This window comes from Pseudozyma hubeiensis (genome assembly GCF_000403515.1).
Source record: "Pseudozyma hubeiensis SY62 DNA, scaffold: PHS4, whole genome shotgun sequence".
In the NCBI taxonomy this organism is placed as follows: Eukaryota; Fungi; Basidiomycota; class Ustilaginomycetes; order Ustilaginales; family Ustilaginaceae; genus Pseudozyma; species Pseudozyma hubeiensis.
In genome coordinates this window covers 268,702-295,926 of record NW_012133786.1, presented here as the reverse complement: position 1 = coordinate 295,926, position 27,225 = coordinate 268,702, and the positions used below count along the sequence as shown (strand labels likewise).

Sequence of the window (27,225 nt, the reverse complement as noted above, 5' to 3'; positions counted from 1 at the left end):
CACCTCCATAGAGGCGCGTCTGAGGCACCTCAACTCCTACGTCTGCTGGACTGGCAGAATGCAATGTTTGTGAAACTCTATGTGAGACGTTCGCATGTTGCATGTCGCTATCTGACACTCCTCAGGTGAGTTCGACGAAGAGGGTTCAGGCGGAAATTGCTTTACGAGACCGGATCGAAAGACCACTTTAAGGCTGTGAGATTGTTCCGCATATGTATTCATGTTTCGGACCAGCACACGCACTTGCTCAGACAAGGAGGTGGGCAAGGTTTGTGTTTGCGATAGTACAGAACTGAGATCGATCGAGCAACATGTGACGACTCTACGAGCAAGATATCCAATGCAGTGATGGTACAGAGAGAGAGAAAGGCACGACGCGAGTCTGAAAGAGGTTTAGGGAAGGGATTCGTCGGAGAAGCAGCTTGCCAGCTTTTGCTGTGCCGGAAGATCAAAAGCCAGAGAAAGTATGTGACCAAGGACCACCGCTTGCGCTACCAGCTCCAACGCTGTTTGGTGTTCCCGCGTTCGACGAGTAATCAAATGGCGAGTGGTGATGCGAGTGATGACCGGCGATGTGATGCGCAGCATGGTGGTGATGACCGCCATGATGATGTGTTGCGACATTTGAGGCATTACTGTGATGGTGTGGGTGCGAAGCGTGATGAGAAGAGTGCGGCGGAAGGTCGGGTTGAGACGAGTGTTCGTCGGCCGAGGTGTCGTGGATCCAATGGGTCATGGGCGTAGTGCCCACGTCGACGTTTGCGCCTGCAGTATGCGGGATATGGAAAGAGTCTGATGAAGATGCAGCAGCTGCTTCCTCTGCCAATGCCGCTGCAGATGATGAGGCGTCTGCATCGTCATACGCATTCGCCATTCCGTGCACAAGGCGATCATCGTAAGAGACAGCATCGTCCTGCTGTTGCCTTCTGCTTTCCCCCATCCCTGCGCTCGATCGACCGACACCCTTTCCCTCTCCCGTCTTTTCACGCTTTGCAGCACCTCCACCAGGCAGCCTACTGCTAGGAACGCTCTCGTGTCTCGGCACGATATCGATCAAGAAATCAAACAGATCCGATCGACCGATGGCTCCTGCAATGTCGGACCTCTGGATCGTCCTCCTCTTGTGCTCCTCGGCGATCAGGAAAGCGCGACATGTCAGGTCGGAGATGAAGATCTCGCAAGCGCGAGCGAACAAGATGGGTGCTTCGGCAGAGATCATCTTGACCTGGTCGTCCGACTTCATCACCTTTTTGATGCGCGCCAGGGGAAGCTGACCCTGCGTTGGCAGACCGGACTTGAAGTCGACGATGTTTCCATCAGCATCTCCACCTTGCTCCACGAGATCCATCTGGTAGCGCCAGAAAGACGCTTGGAAGTCGTCCAGATCTTGCGAGGCGTGTACGAGCGGTCCCGAGGCTGGCAAGGTGCCGGCAGCACGGCTGGAAGAGGCACCGACGCCGCCGCTGCCGCCGACTTCGTTCGACGCTATTGAAGATGCTCGGGATCGCTTCTTTGGTGACATCGTGATGTTCGGGGCTGGTATCTTCTTGGAGTCGGTTTAGCCTGGGAGCGAGATGTAATTGGATGGTGATGATGTTGACAACGACGATGCTCGTGGCCCAGCACAGCACATAGCCCAGTCGAGAACAGCTCAGTTCCAAGAATTTCGGCTGCAAACTTTTGGTGAGTAGAATTTTTCGCTGGTTCCGGGTTCCGAGCTGCTGCTATCTGATAGACGTGCAGCTTGCAATTACGTTCAGTGGACATGTTAGAGCGTTAGCTCCGTCCACAGGGAGATAGACAGCCTCATGCTCGCTGTCAGCATCGGAACTTGTCATCTAAGTTGACACGGCAAGGCTAAGGCAAGTTGTTCTGATGCCCTGCTGTCGAGCGACAAGACGGATCTAGCTTCTTGACACTGCCTGGCTGTGTGGTCGAGGATCAAGCCACACGCTGAGAGAAAGGAGTCAGGCGGACCGGGTTCGTGAGCAACTCCGCGGCGAATTCACCATCCAGTCAAACGCTTGCCACGTTGTACGACGGTGTGCACTCTGTCAGAATTGGTGCTACACATATGCTCTGACAGGGGCGGCGAAGGCGGGCGAGCTCAGTCCCAGAGCCGCTCGGAGCGGCCCATCCGAATTCGGAATCGTGTGGCCGAGAGGCTGTTTGTTTTTTTTCCGCATTCCAGCGCGGATCTGGACGCTGCCTTTTCGCGGTTAAGAGTTTGTCGCCAGAACTCGCGTCGCTTCTCACATTTCATTTGAGAAATTCCATCCGAAACGCCGAGTGACGTAGATCTGCTGCTGCGTCTTTCCTTTCTTTTCTGAGAAGAGAATCGAGTACGTCTGTGGGTGACAATCTTGTATTGGCGACCCGGATCGCCGGGATCTCGGATTGGAAGGACAGTGGGTTGGAGAACTCAAACGTCGAACACGGCGTGGTACGTCGGCTTGCAATGCATCGTCACCAAACTGGGCACAGACTGTCTGGATTGAAGTTGTCGAGCCGTTAGCGAACTCCTTTACCCGAAATCTGTACCGCCAAAAAAACAGGCGGATCGACTGACTGGTTTGGCGCTGCTCCGTCGTCGTTACAGGTAGCATTCTCGCTAGTTTGCGGTGTTCCTAATTTAGAAAAGAAAACATGGCGTCGAGAGCGACGTACCGAAGTGACTCAGCCTGCAGTGGCTGGTGAAGCGCCGCATGACTCGCCCTCGCACATGAGCCGTCCGTGATCGGTGGAAAGGGACGACAAAGAGACACTCCCATCTCCAAGCTGGAGAAGGAAGGCTTCACGATAACAGGGTCATGAGGCAGACGAGCCAGCCGGCCGGGCCAGTTGACGTCGAAAACCTACGAAACTGAGTTTGCATCCGTGCAAAGCAAAGATGACGGACGGCTATTCACTTCCGAGCCTGAGACTTTTCGAACAATTGTTTTTGCCGGATCATTCCCTCGCCAGGCACATCGCCTGTCACCAGATATTTCCATTGTGGAGGACAGAAGCCAGAAAAAACTGCATGTCGACGTTAACCACCAGACACAAGAAGCGGTTCGTGTCCGGTGCAACAGAAATTGATTCGAGGTTGTGCGACACCTGCATCGACCCACGGCTAGGCACTTCCGATCGAGCCTAGCAGCCTGAGTCGACTGTACCGATTGGGCGAGGTAAGGAGCAGCTGTAAGTGTTGAGCGATGCAGTCAAGCTGTTGAGTGCTTGAATGTCGCATGGTCTCACTTTGGCTTGGCGGATCATCCGAAGCGAAAGTGCACTGCACTATGTGAGGGAGGCACTTTCAAATCAGGGTCCGATCTGTAATCAGTCATCATGCTTCATCTCGAGTCGGTCGGATCGCTAAAAGCGACACGCAAGCGAACACTGCTTGGGTCGTTTTTATAACGGCCCGGCCCTTGTCCTCGTTGCCGTCTGTGTCTCTCTTCACCCCCCTACCATCGCCTTTCTCCCGTAACGTCTGCACGTCGTCTTAGCTCCCTTCATCCCCGTGCTACTTGTGCTACCACCATATCCTCTGCTCCATCCAGCGCCTCAGCTACTCGGTAACACCTCCACGTCCAGTCTCGACTGTGTGGGCTGCTACCGAACGGAATTTCCAACTGCACTGCAGTGTACCGCGAACCACAGTCTTATAACATTCAAGTAGCCTCTAGAGGGCTCCTCGCACCACTGCAATCATGTTGAAGCGTGCGGTAGCTAAGGTCACCGGCGACTCGTCGCCCGCCGAGAATGGCAACTCTCGTACGTCGAGCACTCCTGCCACTGGACAGACTACTCCCAACGCACCTCCCTCTGCCAAATCCACCATGGACTCGACACAGAGCGCCGACGTGCCGGACAAGAAGTTCCGCCTCTCGCACATATTTTCGGGCCACTCACTTCCTGGTACACGCAGGTCAACCTCGCGTGCCGGCAGCCTCGATGAGCCGCGTCCGAGCGCCGTCAGAAAGGCGCAACGCATCGAAGAGAAGGAGCGCAAAGCCATCGAGCAGGAGAAGGTCAAGGAGAGGATCGCCATGGCCCGCAAGCAGTCCGATCTTCGCGCCGCCCAGATCGAGACTCCCGAACAGCGCGCTCGCTACGGCGAGCAGTACCCTGTCGAGTGGAACAAGACCCACGACCAATGGGAGAACATCTTCACCATCTGCGACGATGCCCAGATTGGCGACACTGTGACGTTGCGCGCTCGCATCCACACCATCCGTGATATCAGCTCACACCTCGTCTTTATCGTCCTCCGACAGCAAATCTCCACCATTCAAGCAGTGCTCGCGGAAGAGAACGGCGTCATCACCGGTCACATGGTACGATGGGCCAAGAGACTGCCGCTCGAATCTATCGTGGTCGTTCGCGGCAAGCTTCAGAAGCCGCGCGAGCCCATCACGGGTGCTACCACCCAGCAAGCCGAGGTCAAGGTGCAGCAGCTCTACCTTGTCGCTCAGCCCAAAGAGTCGCTGCCATTCAACGTCTACGATGCCGATCTCGTACTCAAGAAAAGCGACGATGACCACAGCGGTAGTAACAGCGGTCATGGCACCGACTCGGATGGCGAAGGCGCACCTCGCGACGAGAACCACTCGATCGAGCGTCACGAAGGTCCCGTTCTCACCCAGCGCGTCCGTCTCACCAATCGTATCATCGACCTGCGAACACCCACCTCTCAGGCCATCTTCCGCATCAATGCCGCCATCTGCAACGCTTTCCGCTCTCACCTGGACAAGAACCGCTTCCTCGAGATTCATACCCCCAAACTGCAAGGTGGAGCTTCCGAGTCTGGTTCCAGCGTCTTCAGCCTCGACTACTTTGGTCGCCCTGCTTTCCTGGCTCAAAGCCCGCAGCTGTTCAAGCAGATGTGTATCGCCGCCGACTTCAAGCGCGTATACGAGATTGGTCCCGTCTTCCGTGCCGAAAACTCCAACACTGCTCGTCACTTGACCGAATACACGGGTCTCGATATCGAGATGGAGATCGTGCATTACTACGACGCCATCCGCGTCATTGACGGCATGCTCAAGAGCATTTTTGTTGCGCTGCGAGACAGCTTCAAGGCCGAGCGCGAGCTCATCAAGCGCCACTTCCCCCACGAAGATCTGGTGTACCCCGAGGATACGCTCATCCTTCCCTTTGCGCAGGGTGTCAGGCTGCTCGTCCAATCGGGTTACGTCGAAGAAGACGGCAGCGTGCCCAAGGAGGATGAGGATTTGCACACGCGTGCCGAGATCCGACTCGGTGAGCTCATCAAGGAAAAGTACAATACCGACTACTACATCCTCGACAAATTCCCCTCCTCCGTCCGACCCTTCTACGCCATGGAGGACAAGGACGATCCCAAGGTCACCAACTCGTTCGACATTTTCATTCGTGGTCAGGAGATATGCACAGGTGGTCAGCGTATCCACGACATTGAAGAGCTCGAGCGCAAGATGCAGCGTCTCTCGATCTCGCCCAAGGGTATGCAGGAGTACCTCGAGGGCTTCCGTCTTGGTGCACCTCCTCACGCCGGCTGCGGTATAGGACTTGAGCGATTGGTGATGCTTTATCTCAACTTGGGCGACGTCCGCTACGGATCGCTATTCCACCGAGATCCTCGTAGCTTGCCGCTCCAGAAAGCCGACGAGGACGAGCTTCGTCATCCCGAAGCTAGCACTAATCCGCCTCCCTGGAAGCATCCTCGTCTTGCGCTCAAGGCGGATGGTGAGAGTGAGCTGCGCGACATGCAGCCATTGGAAAAGCTCATCGCCAACTACGGCGACGCTTCCAACACCGCGTGGCTCGACGAGCGCTACAAGGTGTGGCGACACCCCGACACGGGTGCTGCGGTAGGCTACTCGCCATTCAAGGGCTACGCCATGATCATCGGCGACCCGCTGTGTGACAAGGCACAGCTTTCGCAGGCGATCTCGGCTTTCTTGCAGTTCATCAAGAAGGAAGCCAAACTCAAACCCATCTGGATGATGGTGTCCGAAGAGGTTGAGGAGATCCTCGGCGGCAAACTCAACTGGTGCTCGCTCTCTTGTTCGGCGGAAGAGCGCGTGGAGGACCCAGCCAAGAACCCGGCACGGCACGACCCCGATATCCAAAAGAAGGTGCGTCACGCTCGCAAGGAGGGGATCAAGATCCAGGACTACACGCTCAGCGAGAACGTGCCGGACGAGGTGGTGCGCGAGACCGACGCCCGAATCGAGGACTGGCGCAAGAACCGCAAGGGCGAGCAGGTGCACATGACCGACGTCCACCCGTGGCGCGACATGTCGCACCGTGTCTACTACATTGCACGCGATGCCTCCGGCCAAGTGTGCGCCATGGTAGTTCTGCATCAGCTCTCGCCGCAGCACGGATGGCACATCAAGTGGGCGCTCGACTTCCCCGGTGCGCCCAACGGCACCATCGAACACGTCGTTTTGCACGCAATGGAGAGCAACGCTGGCAGCAAGATGACATTTGGCGCTTCTGCCACCTCGACGCTTGTGGCCAAGCACGGATTGAGCAAGGTGACGACCAAGTGGCTCACCAAGGCGTACAACTCGCTGGCGGAGCACAACAGGCTCACCAACAAGGGCGAATTCAGGCAGAAGCTCGGAGCGGTGGAGGACAGGGTGTACATCTGCTACCCACGGCACGGTCTCTCGCCCGCCGGCATTCAGGCTATCATTGGCTTCTTCAAGCAGTAGCAGAATCTTGTAAATAGACTGCACATTCCCTCCGGACCGGTTTTTCATATGATACCACGTTGCCTCAGTTTCATGCTTGTGTCTCGCTTCGATCCCGACATACCTGTGCAGATCTTCGACTGAGAGGGGAATGCGAACCTGGCAGGGTTGATCAGCGTTCCTGCGTCGGGAAGGGTTCAGAGTTGACCAGCCGGTCAAGGGAGGGGCTTGCGAAACAATCCCGTCGCCCACGTTTCAGCTAATCATCGACAGCTAGGTGAGGTGCTGATGAGCAGGAGAATGAATGTGAGGCGGAGTAGGGCTGGCTGAGCCGTAGGTTTGAACCAGACTCGAAGATCTCATAGAAGCACACGGTTCATGCGCAAGTTGACCGACGGGTGGGTGAGAAGAATCAGGCACGTCAGGTTGGGCGTGCGAATCAGACAGGGCCAAATTCGAACACGTTTTCGTTTCGCAGCCGTGCGGAGATATCACCTGGAACGTGCAAGCTGTTCATGCAGTAGCTCCCGCCGTGATGCGCTGCCCGCCAAGGTAACTTTCTGGTCTCGGTCAACTCAGCACGACCGAAAGTATGCAGAGAGTTCGGTCCAAAAACAGACAGCAAGGTGTGCGAGGATTCATCTTGGGGTTGATGATCCTCGAAACAACTCCGTTCCTTTTGGGTCTTCTGGCAGATTCAGGGTCTGTTTGCGCCCAGATCGACACGCTGAACGTGCGCCCAGAAGGACCCTGAGGTTTCTCTCCGCCGATGAGGTTGTGAGAAGTCCGACTGTCGGTCCTATCTTCTTCCGAGATACGATTGCAGGCTCCAGGCAGGTCCGGGTTCGTCCAACGCTCGGCTACACAGGTAGACCCTTCTCGCATCGAGCAAACCATCTCGCGTGCGACGAGGAAAATCGGTCCGACGTTGACCGTTGCATGTCCGCACGTGCGAATTGCACTCCTTCTCATTGCACATCCTTCACCAAACGCTTACAACACACGTCGCTCGCTGGACGACTAGGTGTGGGACGCATATATAGACACCCAATCAGGTAGGTTTCCCTTTCGCCCTTGTCATCGTTCATCAAAGCATCCCACTAACACTACTTTCAACTCTAAACATGGTCTACTCCTCGGCCATTTTGGCATTCCTCGCCGTCGCCGCTTCTGGCGTTCAGGCTGCTCCCTTCGTCAACTCTTTCAGCATGTCCACGTCGTACACCTTCTCCACCTACACAGGCTTCTTCCAGTACGATACTGTTGAGGGCACCACGCTCCCCGCCGTCGCGCCCAACTTTGGCCTTCGTTCGAACACCACCTGGGCCGACCTCTCGCAACGACTGCTGGAGCTCAACGCGCAAGGCCTGGCTACCGATGGATCCTCGTACAAGCTCCTCTTCGCTGGACGCCATGGTCAGGGCTTCCACAATGTAGCTCAGAGCAAGTACGGCAATACGGCATGGGACTCGTACTGGTCCGAACTCACCACAGACGGTACGCTGGTTTGGGGACCCGATGCTAGGTTGACACCGCTGGGCATTCAACAGGCCCAGGCGGTGCACGATGCATGGGTGGCTATGCTGCAGCAACAGGATCATGCGCCCTTGCCGACAAAGCTGTTCTCGAGCCCTTTGAGCCGTGCTCTGTCGACGATGGAGATTTCGTACGACAAGCTGCTTTTGAACAACCCGAACGACACGGCTTCTGCGTCGCAGGTTCAGCCACGCAACGCTGGTCTCGAGGCTCAGCTGCAAGGTCTTCTGGCACAGCTCGGCCAAGGCAAGGTCCCCGCCGGCCTCGAGTCCCAGCTGAAGAGCATCCTCTCTCAGGTCGGAAAGCTCCCTGCTGACGTCTCGGCCCAAGTTGAGAACGTCCTCTCCCAGGTCAAGTCTGGCCAGATCCCTGCCGGACTCGGCCCCCTTCTGCAGGGCATCTACTCCCAGTTTGTCGGCAAGCCCACGCCGTTGGTCAAGGAGCTCTTCCGCGAGGAGTACGGCGAACACACGTGCGATGAACGCCGCACCAAGTCTCAACTCGCCAAAGACTACCCTAACGTTCGATTCGAACCTGGTTTCGCGGAGAAGGATGAACTTTGGACTACGACGAGGGAGGAGGACAGCCATTTGGACGGAAGGATCCAGCAGGCCCTGACGCAGATGTGGCACGAAGCGCCGTTGGACGAGGTTGTGTCGTTGACGAGTCACTCGGGTGTCATGCAGAGCATCTTCAGGGTCGTTGGCCACTACCCGATCAGCCCTGCTACTGGAGCGTTCATCCCGCTGGTGATCAAGGCTACTCCCAACTAGTGAAGGGCGCGGTACTTTCGCATAGCTTAGGCTGCTGGGATGTTTCTGCTTTCAAAAAGCCGTGCCGCTGCATGCAGCTGTTCACACTTCAATCTTCATTGTCACATTCGGATTTGATTACACCATCGTCAGCTGTGTGATTGGAAAGAATGAGGTTGCGAACTGACTCTGACAGACTAGAATCCACACTTATTTCCACACCTTTGCGCCCTCGATCTGCTTCTTCAAGTTCCACTTCTCCGCCCTCTCTGTGTCGATCAACACAGCCACCTTACCCTGGTTGTCGCCGGTGAACAACCTCAAGAATGCATCCTCTGCACCGTAGACACCGAACGTGACATCCTCCTTGTTCTTGAGCTTGCCGTCTGCCAACATCTGGGGCACCTCCTCCATGAACTTTCCGATCCACTTGGGGATGAAGGAGCTAACGATGAAGCCCTGGTACTTGAGCTCCTTTGTGACGATGTTGAAAAGGTTTTTGGGGTAGACGACGTCTTCGGGCTTGTCGGCGTTGTAACCAGAGATGTAACCGCAGGCGACGATGATACCGTAACGAGCGGCGTTGTTGATGTAGGCTTCGAGCTGGTCTCCACCGACATTGTCGAAGTAGTAGTGGATGCCAGTGTCGGCAGCGAAGGATTTGAGCTTGGCAGGGAGGTCTTCGGTCTTGTAGTTGATTGTCTCGTCAGCACCGAGCGAACGGACGAAGGCGCACTTCTCATCAGTACCGGCAGATGCGATGACCTTGACGCCGGCTTGATGACAAATTTGTACAACGAGCTGACCGACCGCACCGGCGGCACCGGAGACGAACATCTTGTTGCCAGGTTTCAAGTCACCGATGATCTCCTTGATGGACATGTAGGCGGTCATGCCTGCCATACCGGCGGCGCCCAGGTAGGTGGTGATGGTCAAGCCGTTCTTAAGCAGGGTAGGGTCAAACTTGCGGAAGGTCGGGGCAACCGATGCGGGGTGGATCGTGTACTCCTCAATCCCGACGGACCAGGCGTAGATGATGTCGCCAGCGGAGAAACCGTTGACTTCAGAACGTACGACCTCTGCGATACCGATGGCGGTGACGGGTTGACCGACGACGTAGGGGGGCGAGAAGTAGCCGATGTCACCCTTCATGCGGTTGCGCATGGTAGGGTCGAGGGAGACGGCGATGTTGCGGGTAAGGATGCCACCGTTGAGGGGGACATTGTCGATGTCGAGCTCGGTCGAGCCAGGCTTGGTGGTCTCGCCCGGTTTAGGCAGGCCGGTGGGCGTTACCTTGTCGAAGAGGACTTGGTGATTAGTGACCATTTTGGAGGGACGAGCTAGGAGAATGATGTGCGGGACGAACAATGCTGTAGCTTCCGTGAGCGGCCGCAACGGTCAGATCTCATACTATATAGCAAAGCTCCTGGGCTGCTCGTCTATTTGCGAAGCCTCGTGTCATGTTGAACGGTTATCCCAAAAATCAGGCATCGGCTCATGTGCATCCCAAAGGCTAAAATCCGGGAGGCGACGAAGTGCCAGCCAGCGTAGGCTTCCGCGAAGTTCCATGGCATCGACACGCACTGTTGTTCTTCTCGACACAGACTGTGGTGCCGTTGACACCGGTAGAACTTTCCGAAGAAATTCCCGGTCACTCAGCCCTGAATTCCGGATTGCGTTTGATTATGACACACTTGTCGACACACACCGGCAGAAGGATTAGTCTCAATTTGTTCTTCATTGCATTGCCGATCCTCCACTCAATATGAAAAAAGTGACCGGCGCGTTCAGAAGACCGACGTAACAGTTTCTCAAAATGTGAAAGGGACGTCCGGATCAGCACCTCCGCGGCGGACGCTCTCCTGGTATCGGTGCGGCGGATACCTTATTTCAGATCTGGAGCTGCCACCACGCACTCATCTTCTGCATCTCCTGTTTCTTTCCTTTGGTCGAACATATCTCATCCTTCACCGCCGAACAGCGATAGTTTTCCAGATTCGATACCCCAGATCGTCTTTCTTCCAGTGGTACTGGTCACACTGAGGGCCTCGACATTGTCGTTGCGGGTATCAACTTCGCTTCGCTGCGTCATGTCGGCTCCACCACCACCGCCGCCTCCTTCAAGACCATCTAACGCTGATGCATCATCGGCTTCCCAGGACAGCAGATGGAAGCGATGGAGCAAGACGGCATTCGACAAGTCAATTGTTGTCTCCGACTGGGCATCCGGGTATGCCAACTCCGCTTCCGCCAAGATGGGAGGCGAGCGCTTCTGGCCTAAGTCCAACGACTTTCCTGAAGAGATCACAAAGTGCGAACGAATCCTCCGTGCATTCACCGTCGAGGGGATAGAGGCCAAGCCTGCCTCTACCACCGAAAAACCAGAGACGGATGCTGCAGAGACGATAGTGGAGCATGATCCGAAGAAGAACAGCTTCATCCACAAGAAACGCAAGGTCCTTCGCAAGATCCCCCCTTCCGTCATTAAGCGTGCCAAGGGAATCGTCATATACACAGCCATGCGTAGTGGTATCGCGCCGTTCGGCGGAGCTGGCGGAGCTGGACTTATGCTTGCTCGCTTACCCGACGGCTCATGGAGTGCACCTTCCTCCATCAGCCCCAACAATCTTTCCGTGGGTCTCCTGCTCGGATTCGACATTTTCGACGTCATCCTCGTAGTCAACACAGAGCGCGCCATGGAGAGCTTCAAGTCGCACAAGGTCACCTTGGGAGCCGAAACAGCCGTCGCTGCTGGGCCCTTCGGTACAGGTATCAGTGGAGAAATGGGTATTGACCGATCTCCCGTCTTCTCCTACGTCCGTTCCCGCGGCCTCTATGGTGGTGTAGAGGCGATGGCCCAAGCCTTCTTGCATCGATTCGACGAAAACGAACGCATCTACTACTGGCCAGGCGTAACAGCAACAGACATTCTCGAGGGAAAAGTTCGAAAACCTCCTCTGGTCGATCCGCTCTACCGCGCGCTCCGTGATGCCGAAACCGGTGTAGCCCAAGGCGACTCGTTGGAGAGAACAGTGTACGAAACCGTCAAAGCTCCACCTAATGTTGCGGTGAGACAGTTGCAGAAGGAGGAGTCGGCGGAGCTGCTGGAGGATGGCGAGCGACTCAAGTTGCCTCCGACGCCAGAGGAGCTGGAGGCGATGGAGGAGGCAGGGATTCCGGATGACTTTGACCTGGAGTTGGAGAGGAGGCAGAAAGAAGAAGAAGAGAGGAGGATGGAGGAAGAGCGGAAAGAGATTCGAGCGCTGCCGCCGCCACCGAAGCACAAGAAGGTGGTAGGCTATTGGGAGTCCAGGGGGTGTAAGCCGGGTGAGAAGAGAAGGGTCGCGCCTTCGCCGTTGCAGCTGGAGGAGAGCGGCAAAGAGGAAAACGAGATCGCGGAAGAGAAGACGGATCTGATCGATCTGGGTGAGTCTAGTAAGCCACCACTTCCGCCGCGGCCCGCGCAAGAGGACGGAGTCAATAGTTTGGCAGACGAACTGGACAGCACGAACTTGATGGACGTTACTGAGGCTTCAAACGACGATACCAGTCTTCCTGCACTGGACGGTGAGCCTGTACAACTGCTCGCCCCAACCGCCACCACCGATTCGACTGGTATCCCGTCTACACCCAGATCCGCCCTCCCTGCCGACCTGAGGAGCTCGACCGACTCTCTATCGCGGTCCACCTCTCTCACACGCCCCTCTCGTCCACCTCGACGCACCGCCGCCACCGTTCCTCGCACGCCAACCACGGCTACCACCAATCTCTCCCCTTCTACCGCCTCGACCTCTGCGACCCTCCACCTCTTTTTCGACTGGGACGAAACGATCACCGCTCACGATACGCTCTCCCTCATCGCCCCTCCCGAACAAGCCCACCCCGGTCCGCCCTTCTCGCATTACACCTCCGCCTACCTGTCCGACCTCGAGACGTTCGAATCATCATTCGGTCCGCGTCGCGACTGGGTCACACAGCTGGAATACCTGGACAAGATGGATTCCGTTGAGCGAGCCTCCGTTGCCCGGGTGGAAGAAGGTGGGCTGTTCAAGGGAATGTCAAAGAGCTCTCTGCTGGAGCGCGCGGAGAAGGTCGAGTTCCGAGATGGTTGGGACGAGTTCTACACCTGGTTGTCGAACCAAACCCTAGATGCAAACATCATCAGCGTTGGTTGGAGCGCCAACTTCATCCGACACGCTATCGAACACCGCTCCCACGCCGGAATCATCAAACAGATCTACGCCAACGAAGTCGAAATGATCGACGACATCGGCACCGGCGCCCTCACAAAGTCATCCACCACCCTCGCTTCCTCCGGCATCCGAACTGGTCTGGACAAACTGCGCATCATGCAGACCTCTTCTTCCTCTTCCTCTGCTACTACAGTGTACGTCGGCGACTCAGCCACCGACCTCCCCTGCCTGCTCAACGCACACTTCGGCCTCATCATGAACCCCAACTTCGACCACTCGAGCATCCACAAGATCATCCAACAGACCAACCCACCCTATCAAAAACTCTACACCACCCACGAAGAGTTCCTGCATTCTTACGAAGCCGGAACACCGAGCACAGAGACGGATGAACCCAAGAGCGTGCTCATCAAAGTCGACGATTGGGTTCAAGCAATGGCTGTCATCCAACACATCCAAAGCACCTCTTTGTAGCGTTTCCACAAATCATATCATTCGAATTCCATATCGAAACCTGTCTACATTGGGGATCAGGAATGCAACCCGAGCTTGGAGAGCAGCGCTTTGCCTTTTCCCAGCTTGTCGTGCTGCGCTGAAGTGCTGCTGGACGGATGCGGTTGCTGCTGCGACGGCGGAGAGACCGGTCGACCCGGCAAGCTTGGCTTCATTGGTACGTTGAGTGTGTTCTGAGCCGCACCTGACGCTGTGACTGTCTGGTTTTCGTGCTTCTTCGGCTCGAGCTCGGCGATCCTCTCTTTCGATAAGATGACTTTAAGCTTGCTCGGCGGCTTGTAGCCCATCGAAGACGATCGCGGACCAGGGCTTCCGGCCGGAGAAGTCGAGCTCATCGAAGTCTGACTCGGAGGATCCAACTTGATTATCCTCCTCTTCGGCGTCGTCTCGGCAGGGGCCGAAGCAGGCGCCTCCTCGTCATCGAGCGTCTGAACGTACTGATACAGCTCGTCTTCCACCGCCGTCGCTGTGCTGGGTCGTCCATACACCGTACCCTTGGCATCGTCGGGCAGTCGATAGTAGGCAGCCTTGATCGCCGCGGCCACCTGGACCACCTTTGGCGTCGTCTCGGGCGAATGCGAGAGCAGGTAGATGAGGTACATGGACTGTCCCTGCCCGTCTGACCTGAGCAGCTGGAGAGCGTGCTGCACGTACTCGTCGACGGATCCCCATCTTGTGATGAGCAGCTCGTTCGGTTCGAGATTTGCGATGCGATCTGCGGTCGCTGCATCGATATCTGAGGACTCGCTTGCAACGCGCGGGAGACCATGGGTGGTATCGCCATCCTGTAAAGACCCGGTCGTGACAGCCGATTCGGACCGATGCCGTGCCTCTGCCTCCTGCCACGCGCCTGCAAACCCCTGCGTACTCAAATCCGTCGGAATGCCACTACTGCAGATGTACATATTCCTCTCTCCTCTCGAAGCCATTTTCTCATCGTACTCCTGATCCAACAACGCGCTCAACGACATGACAAGTACCACCTCCAACCCCTTCTTGTCTTGCACGTCGAGACGATTGATGTTGTAGTCCATCAACTGCAGCGTGCCCGGTTTCCCTTTTACGGCAGGAGGACGATACTGCGCCGCCAGAACACTCGGATCTGGTCTGCGAATGACCTCGCACACGTACGCCGATTGTGTGGATGAGCCTCGGGAGGGTCCGCCTTCTCGCTTCCACGAAAACTCCTCGGCAGTGCTAGATGCCGCGTCGCCAAAGTGGAAGCGCCACGACTGTTGGAATGTCATGCTGCGCTTCTCGAGCTCGACTTCAGCGTCCGGGCTGTAGAGCAGGATGTGTTTCTTTTTGGCGTTGTTGGCGTACGGCTGTGATATCGATGCGAGGAGGCAGTCGTTGACGAGACCGTCGAGCAGGATGGTGCTGTACTGGGTGTGATTCATTGCTCGCACTCGTGTGTAGCTGGGAGTCTGGTCGGAGAAGTTCGTGGACTCAAGCGCGAGCGCACGTTGAGCTGCGAGGTCCGGGATGGTGCCTGTGAAGGCGGTGGGTTTGGAGGTGCTTGCCGAATCCTTGGAGGGTACGGGCGGTGCACCGCTGGAGCTGGACGCGGTTGACGTGGGGTAGATGTCGACGATCCATGGTTGGTTCCTTCTCCTGACAAATTGCAGCGTGAAGAGAGCTGCGTCTAGTGTCATGATTGGCCCTTAGCAAGACGTTTTAGGCGGTGGTGGTTGATGTGGGCGTTGCTGAGGATGACGCTGGTCAGGTGGAAGCCTTTGTATGGAACTGAGCGGCAGTGATACAGGGTCCAAAGCTCTAAAAGCTGTGTTGTGCATGCGATTAACAAAACTCGGTGCACAGCCGCTTGGCCGGAGCACGATCCAAACCTAACAAGATACTGCTTTATCTGCCTCCACTCGGAAGATTTGCTTGTCTTGTCGACCGAACACCATCTTGTACGAACTACTTGACACCGGCCTACCTCGGACTTGGCAGCATGCTAGCATCCGCATCACGGCGCAACATGCACAGAGCCTCTGCATCGCGGGCATTGATATCACGCAGGCTCAACTCGACCAGCGCAAACGCACAAGCTCCACGGCCAAGAACAACGCCGAAAGGTCAAGGCTTGGACCAGCCCAAAGCCATCTTTTGGGGGTGAGCAGCCGCCTAACATCACGCGCTCAAGTCTTCCTACCTCTACTGACCACTCTTCTCTGGTATTGACTCGCCCTGCAGCTGGGCAGCGCTCATCGTAGTAGCAGGCTTCGGCTACTTCACCGTCAAGTCGAACAACACTGCCAAGAAGCGCGAATACATGATCAAGCAAGGTCAACAGCTTCGAGAGCAGAGAGAAGCTGTAGCTGATGCTGATCAGCCTGCAGCGACGTCGAGTCCTGTCCGTGAGTATCTCGATAGGTGGTGACGCGGGGAGCATAGAGCCTTACGTGTGCTGACGTCTATCTTTGTAATGATTGCCTTTGCGCTGCCAGTCATGTCGTCGGGTAACCAGGAGAAGTATGCACAGTCGCCGTTGCAGAGTCTCGCGGCTGCGTTGAATCGACAGACGACGCAGCGCTCGCGCAATCCGGATGCTGCCAGGTCGAGCAGTACTTCGAGCGAGTAGATTCACGAGGGCTTTTGGCTCTTCTTTACTGGGTAATGGAAATTTGGCATTGCCAATGGCCTGTAAGCTCGTCTCTAGTGTGCGCTCTGTAGTGTTCAGCCTTACGAACCGGCTTCGGTTGTTGAAGAGCGATGTCGTCCAACGCCATGTATACAAGAGATCGTGTTCATTGATGTGGGGACACCGACAACCCGATTAGGTCTCCCGATTTTCAGCAGGGTCTCGCAGATTTCGTAAAATCTAGCTGAAAGGCTTAACCGTAACCGGTCGCGGCTTTCATCTTTGACCGACAGCCGCTCCCGCGCACGCACATTCCTCCTCCACGCCTCACCCTGCCCTCCAAACACCGACGACCATCACCACCACAGTCATCTGTCCATTTGATCCGCTCTTGACATCTTCTACCGATTCTAACATGTCGTTCCCACAGCCCTACCCCACCTATTCCGATGCGAAATACCACAAGCTCACGCTCGCAGCCGACGGCGTGCTGATGCTCTCCTTCAACCGACCCCCCGTCAACGCGTGGATTGACCCCAAATGGCAAGAGCTGACCTCGATCCTCCGCAAAGTGCGCGACGACCCCCTCGTGTCTGCTATCGTCGTCGCCGGCGAAGGTCGATGCTTCACCGCCGGGCTCGATCTCAACTCCCAGAGTCTTGGCGAGGTCATCGCCGAAGCACCGGATGCGGCTCGAAAGGCTTTCGCTATGCGAGCCCACCTGCGCGATTTCCAAGAAGCGATCTCTTGGTTCGAGTACGTCGAAAAGCCTGTCATCGCCGCTGCTCACGGCGTCGCGTTTGGCTTGGCGATCGATATCATGTCAGCGTGCGATGTGAGGTACGCCACCAAGACGACGAGGTTCAGTATCAAGGAGGTGGACGCTGGGCTGGCTGCGGATATCGGAACACTGCAGAGGTTCCCAAAGATCGTGGGGAACGACTCGCTTGCGAGGGAGCTGTGTTATACCGCGAGGGAGTTCGATGCAGCAGAGGCGAGGGAGATCGGCTTTCTAAGCAAGGTCATCGATGGTGGGAGGGAAGAAGTCGTTGGTAAGTTCCAAGTCGACTCTGATGGCGGCTGGACTCGTGACAAGCTACTGATGTTTTCTCCTGTGTGTGAATGCGACCCAGCTACTGCGGTCAAGACGGCCTCCGAGATCGCCTCGAAATCACCCGTCGCTGTTCGAGGTACAAAGATCTACCTGCTGCACAGCCGAGATCATGGGTAGGTTCCACCTGGCACACTGCAGTTGCAGTACGACAATCACTGACGCTCTTTCGTTGGCTTTGCACGTCTGTGTCACAGCGTCGAGGAAGGCCTTCGCTTCGTGCAGGCGTTCAACTCGGCCCTCCTTCAATCAGACGACATGCCCGTCGCCATGTTGTCTGTCATGCAGAAGAAGACGCCCAAGTTCGCCAAGCTCTGATTCCCGCGCAATGCCACGCCAACATGCCAGGCATCATGTTTGAACCTCTTTGTGCAGTTGTTCTGACTATGTTCGTGAAGAAGTTTGTGGCAGAGAGATTGCGAGCAAAGCGCAAACGAGGTTGAGCGAGGATTCGAGTTGTTGGACCCTGAATTTTCGAGTTGCGGAGAGAGCGTGTGGAATTCAACGGTTCCCATCTTCATCACATCTCGCTTCTTGTCCATCACCACCACATCGTCGCAGCTAACAGCCGGCTTTTCTGTACCCTTCAACATGGGCGATTCGTCCTATAAAGGCGTCTCAGCAGCCCAAGACTCGCGCTTCACAAACAAGGAATCCACGCTTCTCCGAAAGCTCAGGTTCCCCGCTTCTTTCGACACCAAAGTCGACACCACGAAAGTCGAACTCTCGGTCATCAAGCCGTGGATCTCCCAACGCATCACCTCGTTGCTAGGTTTCGAAGACGATGTGGTGCTCGAGTATGCATCGGGCATGCTAGAGGAGGAGAGGTTCCCTGATCCGAGAAAGGTGCAGATCCAGTTGATGGGGTTCTTGGAGGGCAAGACGGCCGAGTTTATGGAAGAGCTGTGGGGGTTGCTGATTTCGGCACAGGAAAGTCCGGGGGGTGTGCCGAGGCGGTTTGTGGAGGAGAAGAAGGAGGAATTGAGGCTGAAGAGGGAGGAGGGTGAGAGGGTGGTGAGGGAGGCGAGGGAAAGGGCGAGGGTCGCAGCGGAGGCCGGTGGCAGGACGGAGGGTGGTCAGACGAGGAGGAGGTCGCGGTGGGATGCTGGTGCGACGTCCACATCGGATGGTCGGCCGCCTGCGTATACCTCTGGAGACCAAGGCCGCACCGGTGACTATCATCGGAGAGACAATTCCGGCCGCAACGACTGGAATCGACGTCGAGAGCACAATTCGTACCCGTCCAGCGACGGCGATCGCGACCGCTACAATACCGACTCTGGTCGTGCTCGAGACTCTGGCTGGGGAAATCGTGCTCCAAGAGACACACTGACCTCCTCTCATCAATCATCACGCCGATCGCCCTCACCACCGCCACGCCGACGTCGGCGATCCCCATCCCTCACCCCTCCGCGTCAAAAAGAACGCCAACGATCACGTTCCCGCTCAATCACCCCCGACTACCGCTCCTCACTTCGCGAACGCAAACAGCTCGTTCGAGACTCCCCACGGCACAGAGACCGCGACAGCGCGCAAGACGACAGCACACGGCGTGTCCGAAGGGGCAATGTCGATGATGCTGACGAGCGGGATCCGACGCGACGCAGAATAAGCGGTCAGGCCGATACCCAGGATGAAGCGCAGCGAGAGCGCGAGCTGCGAGACAAACTCATGCGTGCTAAGGCGTCGAGGCGGGCCGAGCGCGAGTAGGTTAAAAATCGAGAGGACCTTCTCTGCTACTACAAAATGTGGCTGATTGTGCATGTGGTATATTGTGAGCCTGGCCTGTACGTGACACGAGGAAGTGAATTCCCCGAGAAGATACTATGATCGTTGCATGGTGTAAATGTAGTGGTTGATCAGAGGCGCATTCGGATCGGATGATTCGACCGCGACCGACGTCTTGTCTGTCTGCTTCCATGGCCAGATATCTGCTGCTGCTGCTTCGGACGGCGAGATGACATCGTCCCATCGATCCGAACTGTAGCTGTGACAGTACCAAAGACCGTCCGGTTTGACGATTGAACTCAGATGAATGCCGAGCACCTGTGTCGTGGCTACGCCTCCTACTACACCGATTTTTGACCTCGCCAGCTGTAGCAATGACGGATGGTGAGTATCACCTTTGATGCAGGTGAACGCCGTGTCTTCACCAGTTGATATCGAATCAGTGGTACTTTTGTCCAACACTAAATCGAAAGGTTCTCCTTGACCAAGCACGCTTTCCACCTGATGCCAATCCAACAGATCCACTATACGATACTCCATCAACTCCACATCACCATCTTCACCAATTTCTCCCAACCACTGACATTCAGCCCGCCGTTGAAAGTCAACGCTGTTCGGTGAGAAATCCACATTGACAATGTTCTTCGCTCTATACATCCAATCGGCAGGGAATTGTTGCCGCCAGTACTTCAAGATGTCCAGAGAGAGAGATGATGTTCCGACACCGATATGAAGGATGTGTATTGGTGGATCGCGGAGGAGAAGCGGCGCAGGTGAGGTGGTGAGGAGCGAGAGGAGCGAGGTGGAGGAGGAAAGCCATTCGAAGCCGGAGGATTCGCGTGGGTCGGTGATGAATCGGTGGTTCCAGTACGATGCGCTGTGGTAGGATAGTCCGGAGCTTTTCGATGGGCGTGTTCGGGTCGGTGAAGCAGTCATGACGGACAGCGCCGGGAAGAAAGGATGGTGAGGAGGAGGAGGAGGGGTCGATGGGGAAAGAATCGAGCTTTTTTTCCGGGAAGAACGCTTTCCAGGGTCCAGCAACTCCCAGTTTCCACGGCTGATTTCTCCGCGGAACGAAAGCGCCTCTCCCACAGACCATCACTCCAACATCTCACACGCCGGCCAGTCAAGATCAAAGACAAGTGATACAAGTACAGATTCGAGTGCAATACAGATACAAACAAACGCTCTCGCTCTCCCCCAACTCAGCTGCCACCGCCCTCCTTACTAGCCTCATCTCCCGTACCCGATGCAAAGTTGGTCAAGAAAGAACTCAAATCCACCCCTGCACCCGCACCCATGCCCGCATCACCCCCAGCATTGAGGCTCGAGAAATCAAAGTTGCTCAGATCCAATCCACCCGAACCCGAGCCGAACATGTCGTTCTCATCGCCGAATCCGCCATCCCCACCTCCGAGGCCGAAGCTGCCCAGCGAGGAGAGGTTCGGCAATGCCGATGAAGATGCTGGATCCGCTGAGGTGGAGGTGGACGAGAGGTCGATGCCCATCATCTTTTCTAATTCTGAGAAATCGGTCGCCGGCGGGAGGGAAGATGCGTCGGCGGTGGAGGTGGTATTCGTAGTGGTGGTGTTAGCGAGGGACGGGATGCCGAGCGAGGAGAGGTCAGACATGTTGCCTAGCGAGGACATGTCGATGCCGAATGCTGAGAGATCGAGACCTGGAATGCCAGCAGGCGCGGCGGTACCAGTAGCGGTGGTGGTCGATGCTGTTGTCGAGTCTGGTAGTGTAAGCATTGGGTTTGCAGGAATGTCGGAAGGCTGAGGCTTGGGAAGGTTGGCTAGAGTCGGAGAGTCGGTGAGATCGATCGTTTTGCCGTCCGCTGCACCTGCTTTGGGAGCGAAGGCCAGAGGCACGTCGTCTTCGTCGTCGCCATCGCTGTCGATCACGATGGCGTCCCCGGCAGCGGTGCCAGCATCTGGTTTCTTGGCATCTGCGCTTGAAGCGCTCTGTGCTTCCTTCTGATCCGTTGTAATTGTTAGCAATGGTGGCGTCGCCAGTCCTGCAAGCGAGTCATCTTCTTTCTTGCCCTCACCATCTTTCATAGTGCCGTTCTTCGTGTCCGCAGATGCAGCCTGTTCTTCCGCCTCGAGGCGTTTACGTTCTGCTTCTTCCTCGGCCTTTTTCTTGGCAGCCTCTTCCGCCTGCTGTTGCATCTTGAGCGCCTCTGCCGCGGCCAGGGCCGCAATTTGCGCCTCCTTCGCCTCCCTCTGTGTAGCCGCTTCCAACTCGATCTCCAGCGCTGCTTGGGCGTGCAGCAGATAGTCTCGTAGACCGTGAACCAGGGAGAGATATCGCGCGCATTCGCCTGTCAGCTGATCCATGCTCGAGCTCGACTCATTGACGCTCTCTGCCGCTGTTGATGCCGATGATGTTAGTCCTGCCGATTGGAGTCGTGCGAGCTGTGATCTTGACCGCAAGGTGGATGCTGTCTCAAGGACGATGCTTTTCAGTGCGTGTTGGATCTGGCGAGCTCGTTGACTGGCCGAAGCTGAGGGCAGCGAGGATGGGCCGGCTTGTGCGCCAGGAAGTATCGGCGCCGACATGCTGATCTCAGACGACCTCGATCAGAGCGGTCGGGAGAACTGATGGGTGATGGGTAAGGTGGTGAGCCAGGAAGAAGCGAAGGTGGTCCAGGCCAGGTCATGTCTAAAAATTGGTCCCGAATTCCGCTTTTTACAAAGTGTGGAGCAAAAGTGCACAAGATCAACAGTCAACCGCGTCGGTGTAACCTTGTTGCGAATCTATTCTGCCTCATTTCGTCGATCATCCACTACACTCCGCAAATCACACAACCATGTCCGGCTGGATCTTGTAGGTCCACTCAATTAGCGTGCCAGCTAGGAAGTCTTTCGCTGACATACATCGCACTCGTCTCACTGCAGGATACCCTCGGTCCTCGTGCCGCTCATCATCGTAGGTGCGGTAGCATCGCGCTTCTTTGGCGCCAACAAGCGCAGCGGTTACACGGGCAAGTACGATCCCAAGACGGGACTCGGTCGAGGTGCACCAGGTTTTCAGACGGGCGTCAAGCGTATGGCGGTCACGCCGGAGATCGCGGCACGGATGCGAGCAGGAGAGCAAGTCTCTGCTGAGGAGATTGAAGCAGCCATTGCCAAGGCGCAGTCGCAGAGCGGAGCCAGTTCGACCGCTGTTCGCAATCCGAATGTCGATCAAGACTGGCTGCCCCAAGGCAGAAGCAGTCCTGCGGGGAAGAAGGGCAGCAAGAGACGCTGAAGTGTTTCACGTATGGGGAGCCTTCACCCACAACATACAGACGTGAAGATTGTACACTATCCAGCATCTCATCGATACATCTATCAACGAACAATGCTACGAGCAATGCTACGAACAACGCTACAAACGGTGCTGAGAATATGCAGCTAATAGAGTACGCGCACTATGAATGCCGCGGCTTGTCTAGGTCTTCCGGACCAAAGCTCATGGGCAAAAGATACTCGAGCGTCACCACCTCGACATTGGCCTCGTTGAGCTCCTTGCCGCCTTGATCTTCGACTGTGCCTTGAATCGTCTGTGCAGCACTTGCTTTACTCCAGTTGCAGCCGACCATGAGGATGCGGGCGTTGAGGCTGCAGTGTTCGCGGATGACCTGGCGACAGATACCGCACGGACTGCAGCTGCCCTCGAGATCGCTTGCGACGGCCACAGCGATGATGTCGCCACGTTGGATCTTGCGCGCCGAGCTTTGCTCCGACACGTCGAGCTGGTCAGACCGGATGAGCGCCTTTGCTAGGGCAGTACGTTCAGCGCAGACAGTACCACCGTAAGAGGCATTCTCGTAGTTGGCTCCTAGGATGATCTCGCCCCATTTGGTCAGCAGAGCTGCGCCGACGCGGAATTTGCTGACCGTGCGTCACAGAGAGTAGTGGAGGCAAAGCAAAAGGTTTTCCAGGATCAGCTACATGGCTCACTGTAAGGTCTTGGATAGCTCGATGTGATGGACCAACCTGTATGGAGAATAGGAGAGCTTCCTCGCCTCTTGCGCAGCGTGCAGAAGGTCGTGCTTCTTGTTGGCGAGCAGCTGCAAGTCCGTCGAGTCCATTGTGTCGTGATGTGATGATCGTTGTCGTAGGAGAGGCTGTCCAGCGCCGATATCAGAGGTCACAAGACATCAGACCGCCTTGGTCAGGGTCTAGCAGACACTCTATCTGTTCAGGCCGAGGCGTCTTCCGAGCATCCGCGGATTCGAGGTTCAGAGCAAGAGGACCGTGCTTTGCTGCTTATTCTAAATCTGATTCATTGATTATCGCTGTCGGCTTGACCGATCTGACAACATTTTTATATGGATCAGGTCTTCGTCGCAGAGAAGCGTCTGAGAATCACGATGTGTCAGCCTGGACGCCACGGAATGCGGATTAGCCGATACACTCCCACCGTGCCAGTCGATCCATTCGTCCGCTCTTCTATCATCGATGGTTCGCTCGACTGGGCCATCTCGAATAATGGATCGCCAGCAAGAGCATCGATGACTGCAATTCTCACTGTTACTGGCGATGGCGCATCCGACTGAGACGATGACAAAGGACGGAGATAGTTAGGAAGAGCGTCGTAAGTGCATCTCGGCAAATTGCCAAAGGGTCGCGGTTATCTTTTTGACGAGAAGCGCGCCGATGCTGAAAGAGCGCTGCTGTGCTCCACTTGCCGCCGCACCTCCTGACTTATGCGAAGAGCAATCAAATCACATTCTGCTCCGCGGCCTCGTGAATTGGCAGTCGGGCGTCTCCTCTCCGACCAACGAGAGGAAGCACGTCGTCCCGCAGACCCTTGATATCTTTCCATCCCCTCCTCATACACGCCTTGCACACGATCAGGCTCCCTTGAAAGTCGCTTCGAGCTGGCGCAAGTCTTTCCTGGGTCAGACTGCTATCAACAGGAATGCAGTGACAAGCTTGCTCGAACGCCAACATCCGCCATCATGTCCAGCCCGTCCTCCTCGGCGTCACCGGCTCCAATGCCTCCGCATCGGCTGGTGGTGAAGCCTCTTGCCAAGCAGCTCACCATCACAGCCGTCATCAACGGCCGCAAACGCACCCTCGTCGACACGTCGGATGCACTTCAGCTCGCAGAAACCAACTACCCTGTCCGATTCTACTTTCCTCGCGACGCACTGCAATGGTCCTTTGCGCTCAAGGCCAGCAATCACAAAGACACCTACTGCCCTTACAAAGGCTTCGCTCAGTATCACGATGTCGCTGAAGCCGGCTCTCGCATTCAGGAGCTCAACGCTGCCATCTGGTCCTATTCCAATCCGTTCATCACGAGCGACGCAATCGGCGTCAAAGGGCACTTCTGCTTGGCAGCTCCCAGCGATCAGTTCCAGGTGAAAATTCAAGGCCGCAACATCACCGCAGATGACGCTCGCACAATCAACCAGCAGCTCCTAGCAGCATTTCCCTCTGACGTAGCGTCTCCTTCCTTGCCTCGCCAGGTGATGGAAGAAGGCTCAAGGTCCCGTGCCACACATCGTCCCGCCGGCGACACCCTTCGTCCTCCCGTCATGCAACGCTCGGCGAGCACTGGCTCCAACGCACCTCCTGAAGCATTCCCTGTCGCACGTCCTCTCGGCGGTGAGCTTGAGATCGACTCGACCAACCCTGTCCTTGCCGACATGCTCTATCGACTCGACGATGAGGCCAGAGACGAAGAGCACCGTCAAGATTCCGGCGCTCCCGCCGCTGACGGCTCTCAACCACCTGATGCGGCTGTCATTGATGATCACTTGCTCTGGTTCAAACACCAACCTTGGTACCGCAGACCATCTGAAAAGTGGCTGCGTCCTTTTGCCCTTCTCATTGCCATGGCAGGCGGCATGTGCATGGGTCCCAAGCTTGAGCTGCTCAACATGTTTGTCTGCGAATCCATACTCGGAGACACATATGTGGGCGGAGGTGATGTCATTGCCCCAAGACCGCCAACCAACTCTTCTTTGGGGCATGCTCAGGCTGGACACGATGCCTCGCTCCATCCTATCCACTTCGACGACTTTCAACCTTGGCATGGCTCGCGGGTGAGCGCCTCCTCCGACCACGACGCAGTCTCAGCCTACTTTGCAGCGCTAGATCAACCCAACTCAACCGTCATTCCCGTCCCAAGACGCCCAAGCAAGGCGTGCTTTGCCAGTCCCGAGGTTCAATCCTCGCTCGCCACTCTGCAGCTTCGCATGACCCTCTCCATGGGCATACTCGCCGCTCTCACCACGGGTTTCTGGTCCAATCTTTCCTCCCGAAGAGGGCGTCTCTTCGTCCTCCGTATCTCGATGACCGGCATCATTTTTGCCGATTTCGTCATGCTCACAACTTCGATCGTGCCGCGCTCCAGCCTCCCCTTTGGCTACAGTTTTCTCGTGCTGGGGACCATTGTCGAAGGCTTGTTCGGTGGATACAGCGCAGCTATTGCCGTCCACCAATCGTACATTTCGGACGTCACTCCGAGCGGTACGCGGGCACACATCTTTGCGCACTACATGGGAATCGTCTACGCCGGTCTTGCGCTCGGTCCCACCTTGGGAGGTTTGCTTGTGAAGCACACGGGCAATCTACTTGCGCCCTTCTGGTTCGCGCTCGGCATGCATCTCCTCTACATACTCGGCGTCTTCACCTTCATCCCTGAAAGCACGAGCAAGGATTTTCGTGCAAAGGCACTGCGCGAGTACAACGAGTCGCGGGCTGAGATCAAGCGCAAGGCCGACGAACGCAAGACCGCCGAGCTCCAGCCTCTTCTTCGCGCATCCGCGGCAAACGGGGAGGAGGCGAGGCCCTTCAAGAAACGCGCTTGGAGGCGTGCCAAGGTCATGTTCTTGAATAGCGTCTTGTACGCGCCTTTGGAGCCGCTCGGCTTCTTGCTGCCCAAGAAGGTGGTGATCGAGGACGACCAAGACGCCGCCGCGGACCAAGGCGACGTTTCCGCTTCTGGCGCAAGCACACCTCGTACCGCCAACGCCCTGGCTCCTCCTGAAGCATCGGCGTCGCACATCTCCGTCTCGCGGGTACCCTCAAAGACGCGCTACGACTACAACTTGTCCTTCCTCTCGCTCACCTACTTTACCGAGACGGCCATCTTCGGCATCATGGCCTTCAAATTGCAGTACGCGCAGGAGCAGTTCATCTGGGGATCCGCCGAGCTCGGAACGTATCTCACGTTCCTCAGCATTACGCGCGTGCTCGCCCTCACCGCCGTCTTGCCGCTTGTCATCAAGCTGCTCCATCGACCCGTCAAGGCGCTGCGTCTGCCGCAGGACGGTCCGCCCGTGGAAGAGGAGCAGACGGTCGCGCCTGACTCGCGTCGACACTCGACACTCGACGACGAGGGTAGACCGCATCGCAGGATGAGCTCGTACGGTGCCACGGGCCAGTCGAGCCCACTTCTTTCGGACAACGGCGCGGACGAGCATTCACAGGACGACCGTGGTGACAGCGAATGGGACGAAACGGAAAAATCGGTCGAGGAACTCTGGACGCTCCGCGCCAAACATCTACGCCTCATCCACGATAGCAAGTTCGACCTCAAGCTCGCCAAGATCTCGATGGTCGTCAACACCATCTCTTACGGCATGCTCGTCTTCGCCAAGACACCGCAGCTGTTCTTCCTCGCCACCGCCGTCACCTCGTTGGGCGGTGGTGGAGGAGCTGCCATGTCTTCGCTGGCGTTGGCGTTGCTCAAATCGCCTGCTGATGCGGGCAAGCTGTTCGGCGCGTGGAGCATCGTCTCCGCCATCAGCGGTACCGTGGTCGGACCCATCCTGTTTGCCGAGACATTCAAACGCACCACGAGCAGCTTCCCAGCGGCGATCTTTGCGGTGGGCACCGGGTTGTTTGTCATTGCATTGCTGCTTTTGTTCTGTGTGAAGGTGAGGAAGCCGATCAGTCTGCCGGCATTGCCGGCTCGACCGCATCCGGCGGTAGGGACAGAGGAGAGGCAGGAAGAGGTGGGTAAGGCGGCGAATGGTAGTTACAGGGCTTCGACTTTCAAGAATGCGTTTACACTGAAGACGGCCAAGAAGGACGCGAGTGCGGGAGGAAAGAGCAGACCTGGTTTGCCGGAATTCTGATCGATGAAGACAGGTAGAGGCGATTGCGATCCGGATGTACAATGTATGTTT

The 27,225-nt window shown here is 56.5% G+C and overlaps 14 protein-coding genes across 14 annotated transcripts; 6 read left to right on the top strand and 8 right to left on the bottom strand.

Moving 5' to 3' along the window:
* Window positions 1–448: 448 nt before the first annotated feature.
* Window positions 449–1,522, bottom strand: PHSY_000227 (hypothetical protein; the record flags this gene model as incomplete). Its single annotated transcript, XM_012330869.1, has 1 exon — window positions 449–1,522. One exon carries the CDS (start codon window positions 1,520–1,522, stop codon window positions 449–451), a length of 1,074 nt encoding a protein of 357 aa, XP_012186259.1.
* A 730-nt stretch (window positions 1,523–2,252) lies between these two features.
* PHSY_000226 (hypothetical protein) lies at window positions 2,253–2,606 on the bottom strand (the record flags this gene model as incomplete). Its single annotated transcript, XM_012330868.1, has 1 exon — window positions 2,253–2,606. One exon carries the CDS (start codon window positions 2,604–2,606, stop codon window positions 2,253–2,255), a length of 354 nt encoding a protein of 117 aa, XP_012186258.1.
* Window positions 2,607–3,695: 1,089 nt separating this feature from the next.
* PHSY_000225 (aspartyl-tRNA synthetase) lies at window positions 3,696–6,689 on the top strand (the record flags this gene model as incomplete). Its single annotated transcript, XM_012330867.1, has 1 exon — window positions 3,696–6,689. One exon carries the CDS (start codon window positions 3,696–3,698, stop codon window positions 6,687–6,689), a length of 2,994 nt encoding a protein of 997 aa, XP_012186257.1.
* Window positions 6,690–7,238: 549 nt separating this feature from the next.
* On the bottom strand, window positions 7,239–7,565 carry PHSY_000224 (hypothetical protein; the record flags this gene model as incomplete). Its single annotated transcript, XM_012330866.1, has 1 exon — window positions 7,239–7,565. One exon carries the CDS (start codon window positions 7,563–7,565, stop codon window positions 7,239–7,241), a length of 327 nt encoding a protein of 108 aa, XP_012186256.1.
* A 311-nt stretch (window positions 7,566–7,876) lies between these two features.
* PHSY_000223 (phosphomutase-like protein) lies at window positions 7,877–8,977 on the top strand (the record flags this gene model as incomplete). The annotated part of the gene is made up of 1 exon (XM_012330865.1): window positions 7,877–8,977. The coding sequence occupies one exon, from the start codon at window positions 7,877–7,879 to the stop codon at window positions 8,975–8,977; it is 1,101 nt and encodes a 366-aa protein (XP_012186255.1).
* Window positions 8,978–9,166: 189 nt separating this feature from the next.
* PHSY_000222 (hypothetical protein) lies at window positions 9,167–10,282 on the bottom strand (the record flags this gene model as incomplete). Its single annotated transcript, XM_012330864.1, has 1 exon — window positions 9,167–10,282. The coding sequence occupies one exon, from the start codon at window positions 10,280–10,282 to the stop codon at window positions 9,167–9,169; it is 1,116 nt and encodes a 371-aa protein (XP_012186254.1).
* Window positions 10,283–13,679: 3,397 nt separating this feature from the next.
* PHSY_000220 (hypothetical protein) lies at window positions 13,680–15,317 on the bottom strand (the record flags this gene model as incomplete). The annotated part of the gene is made up of 1 exon (XM_012330863.1): window positions 13,680–15,317. The coding sequence occupies one exon, from the start codon at window positions 15,315–15,317 to the stop codon at window positions 13,680–13,682; it is 1,638 nt and encodes a 545-aa protein (XP_012186253.1).
* Window positions 15,318–15,619: 302 nt separating this feature from the next.
* Window positions 15,620–17,678, top strand: PHSY_000219 (enoyl-CoA hydratase/isomerase; the record flags this gene model as incomplete). The annotated part of the gene is made up of 4 exons (XM_012330862.1): window positions 15,620–15,780; window positions 15,862–16,025; window positions 16,543–17,476; window positions 17,558–17,678. 4 exons carry the CDS (start codon window positions 15,620–15,622, stop codon window positions 17,676–17,678), a joined length of 1,380 nt encoding a protein of 459 aa, XP_012186252.1.
* Window positions 17,679–17,951: 273 nt separating this feature from the next.
* Window positions 17,952–19,070, top strand: PHSY_000218 (SR-rich pre-mRNA splicing activator; the record flags this gene model as incomplete). The annotated part of the gene is made up of 1 exon (XM_012330861.1): window positions 17,952–19,070. The coding sequence occupies one exon, from the start codon at window positions 17,952–17,954 to the stop codon at window positions 19,068–19,070; it is 1,119 nt and encodes a 372-aa protein (XP_012186251.1).
* A 114-nt stretch (window positions 19,071–19,184) lies between these two features.
* PHSY_000217 (hypothetical protein) lies at window positions 19,185–20,024 on the bottom strand (the record flags this gene model as incomplete). Its single annotated transcript, XM_012330860.1, has 1 exon — window positions 19,185–20,024. One exon carries the CDS (start codon window positions 20,022–20,024, stop codon window positions 19,185–19,187), a length of 840 nt encoding a protein of 279 aa, XP_012186250.1.
* A 269-nt stretch (window positions 20,025–20,293) lies between these two features.
* On the bottom strand, window positions 20,294–21,652 carry PHSY_000216 (hypothetical protein; the record flags this gene model as incomplete). The annotated part of the gene is made up of 1 exon (XM_012330859.1): window positions 20,294–21,652. One exon carries the CDS (start codon window positions 21,650–21,652, stop codon window positions 20,294–20,296), a length of 1,359 nt encoding a protein of 452 aa, XP_012186249.1.
* A 49-nt stretch (window positions 21,653–21,701) lies between these two features.
* Window positions 21,702–22,343, top strand: PHSY_000215 (hypothetical protein; the record flags this gene model as incomplete). Its single annotated transcript, XM_012330858.1, has 2 exons — window positions 21,702–21,748; window positions 21,992–22,343. The coding sequence occupies 2 exons, from the start codon at window positions 21,702–21,704 to the stop codon at window positions 22,341–22,343; spliced, it is 399 nt and encodes a 132-aa protein (XP_012186248.1).
* A 163-nt stretch (window positions 22,344–22,506) lies between these two features.
* On the bottom strand, window positions 22,507–23,537 carry PHSY_000214 (hypothetical protein; the record flags this gene model as incomplete). The annotated part of the gene is made up of 3 exons (XM_012330857.1): window positions 22,507–22,969; window positions 23,075–23,205; window positions 23,502–23,537. 3 exons carry the CDS (start codon window positions 23,535–23,537, stop codon window positions 22,507–22,509), a joined length of 630 nt encoding a protein of 209 aa, XP_012186247.1.
* A 541-nt stretch (window positions 23,538–24,078) lies between these two features.
* PHSY_000213 (hypothetical protein) lies at window positions 24,079–27,174 on the top strand (the record flags this gene model as incomplete). Its single annotated transcript, XM_012330856.1, has 1 exon — window positions 24,079–27,174. One exon carries the CDS (start codon window positions 24,079–24,081, stop codon window positions 27,172–27,174), a length of 3,096 nt encoding a protein of 1,031 aa, XP_012186246.1.
* Between the last annotated feature and the right edge of the window lie 51 nt (window positions 27,175–27,225).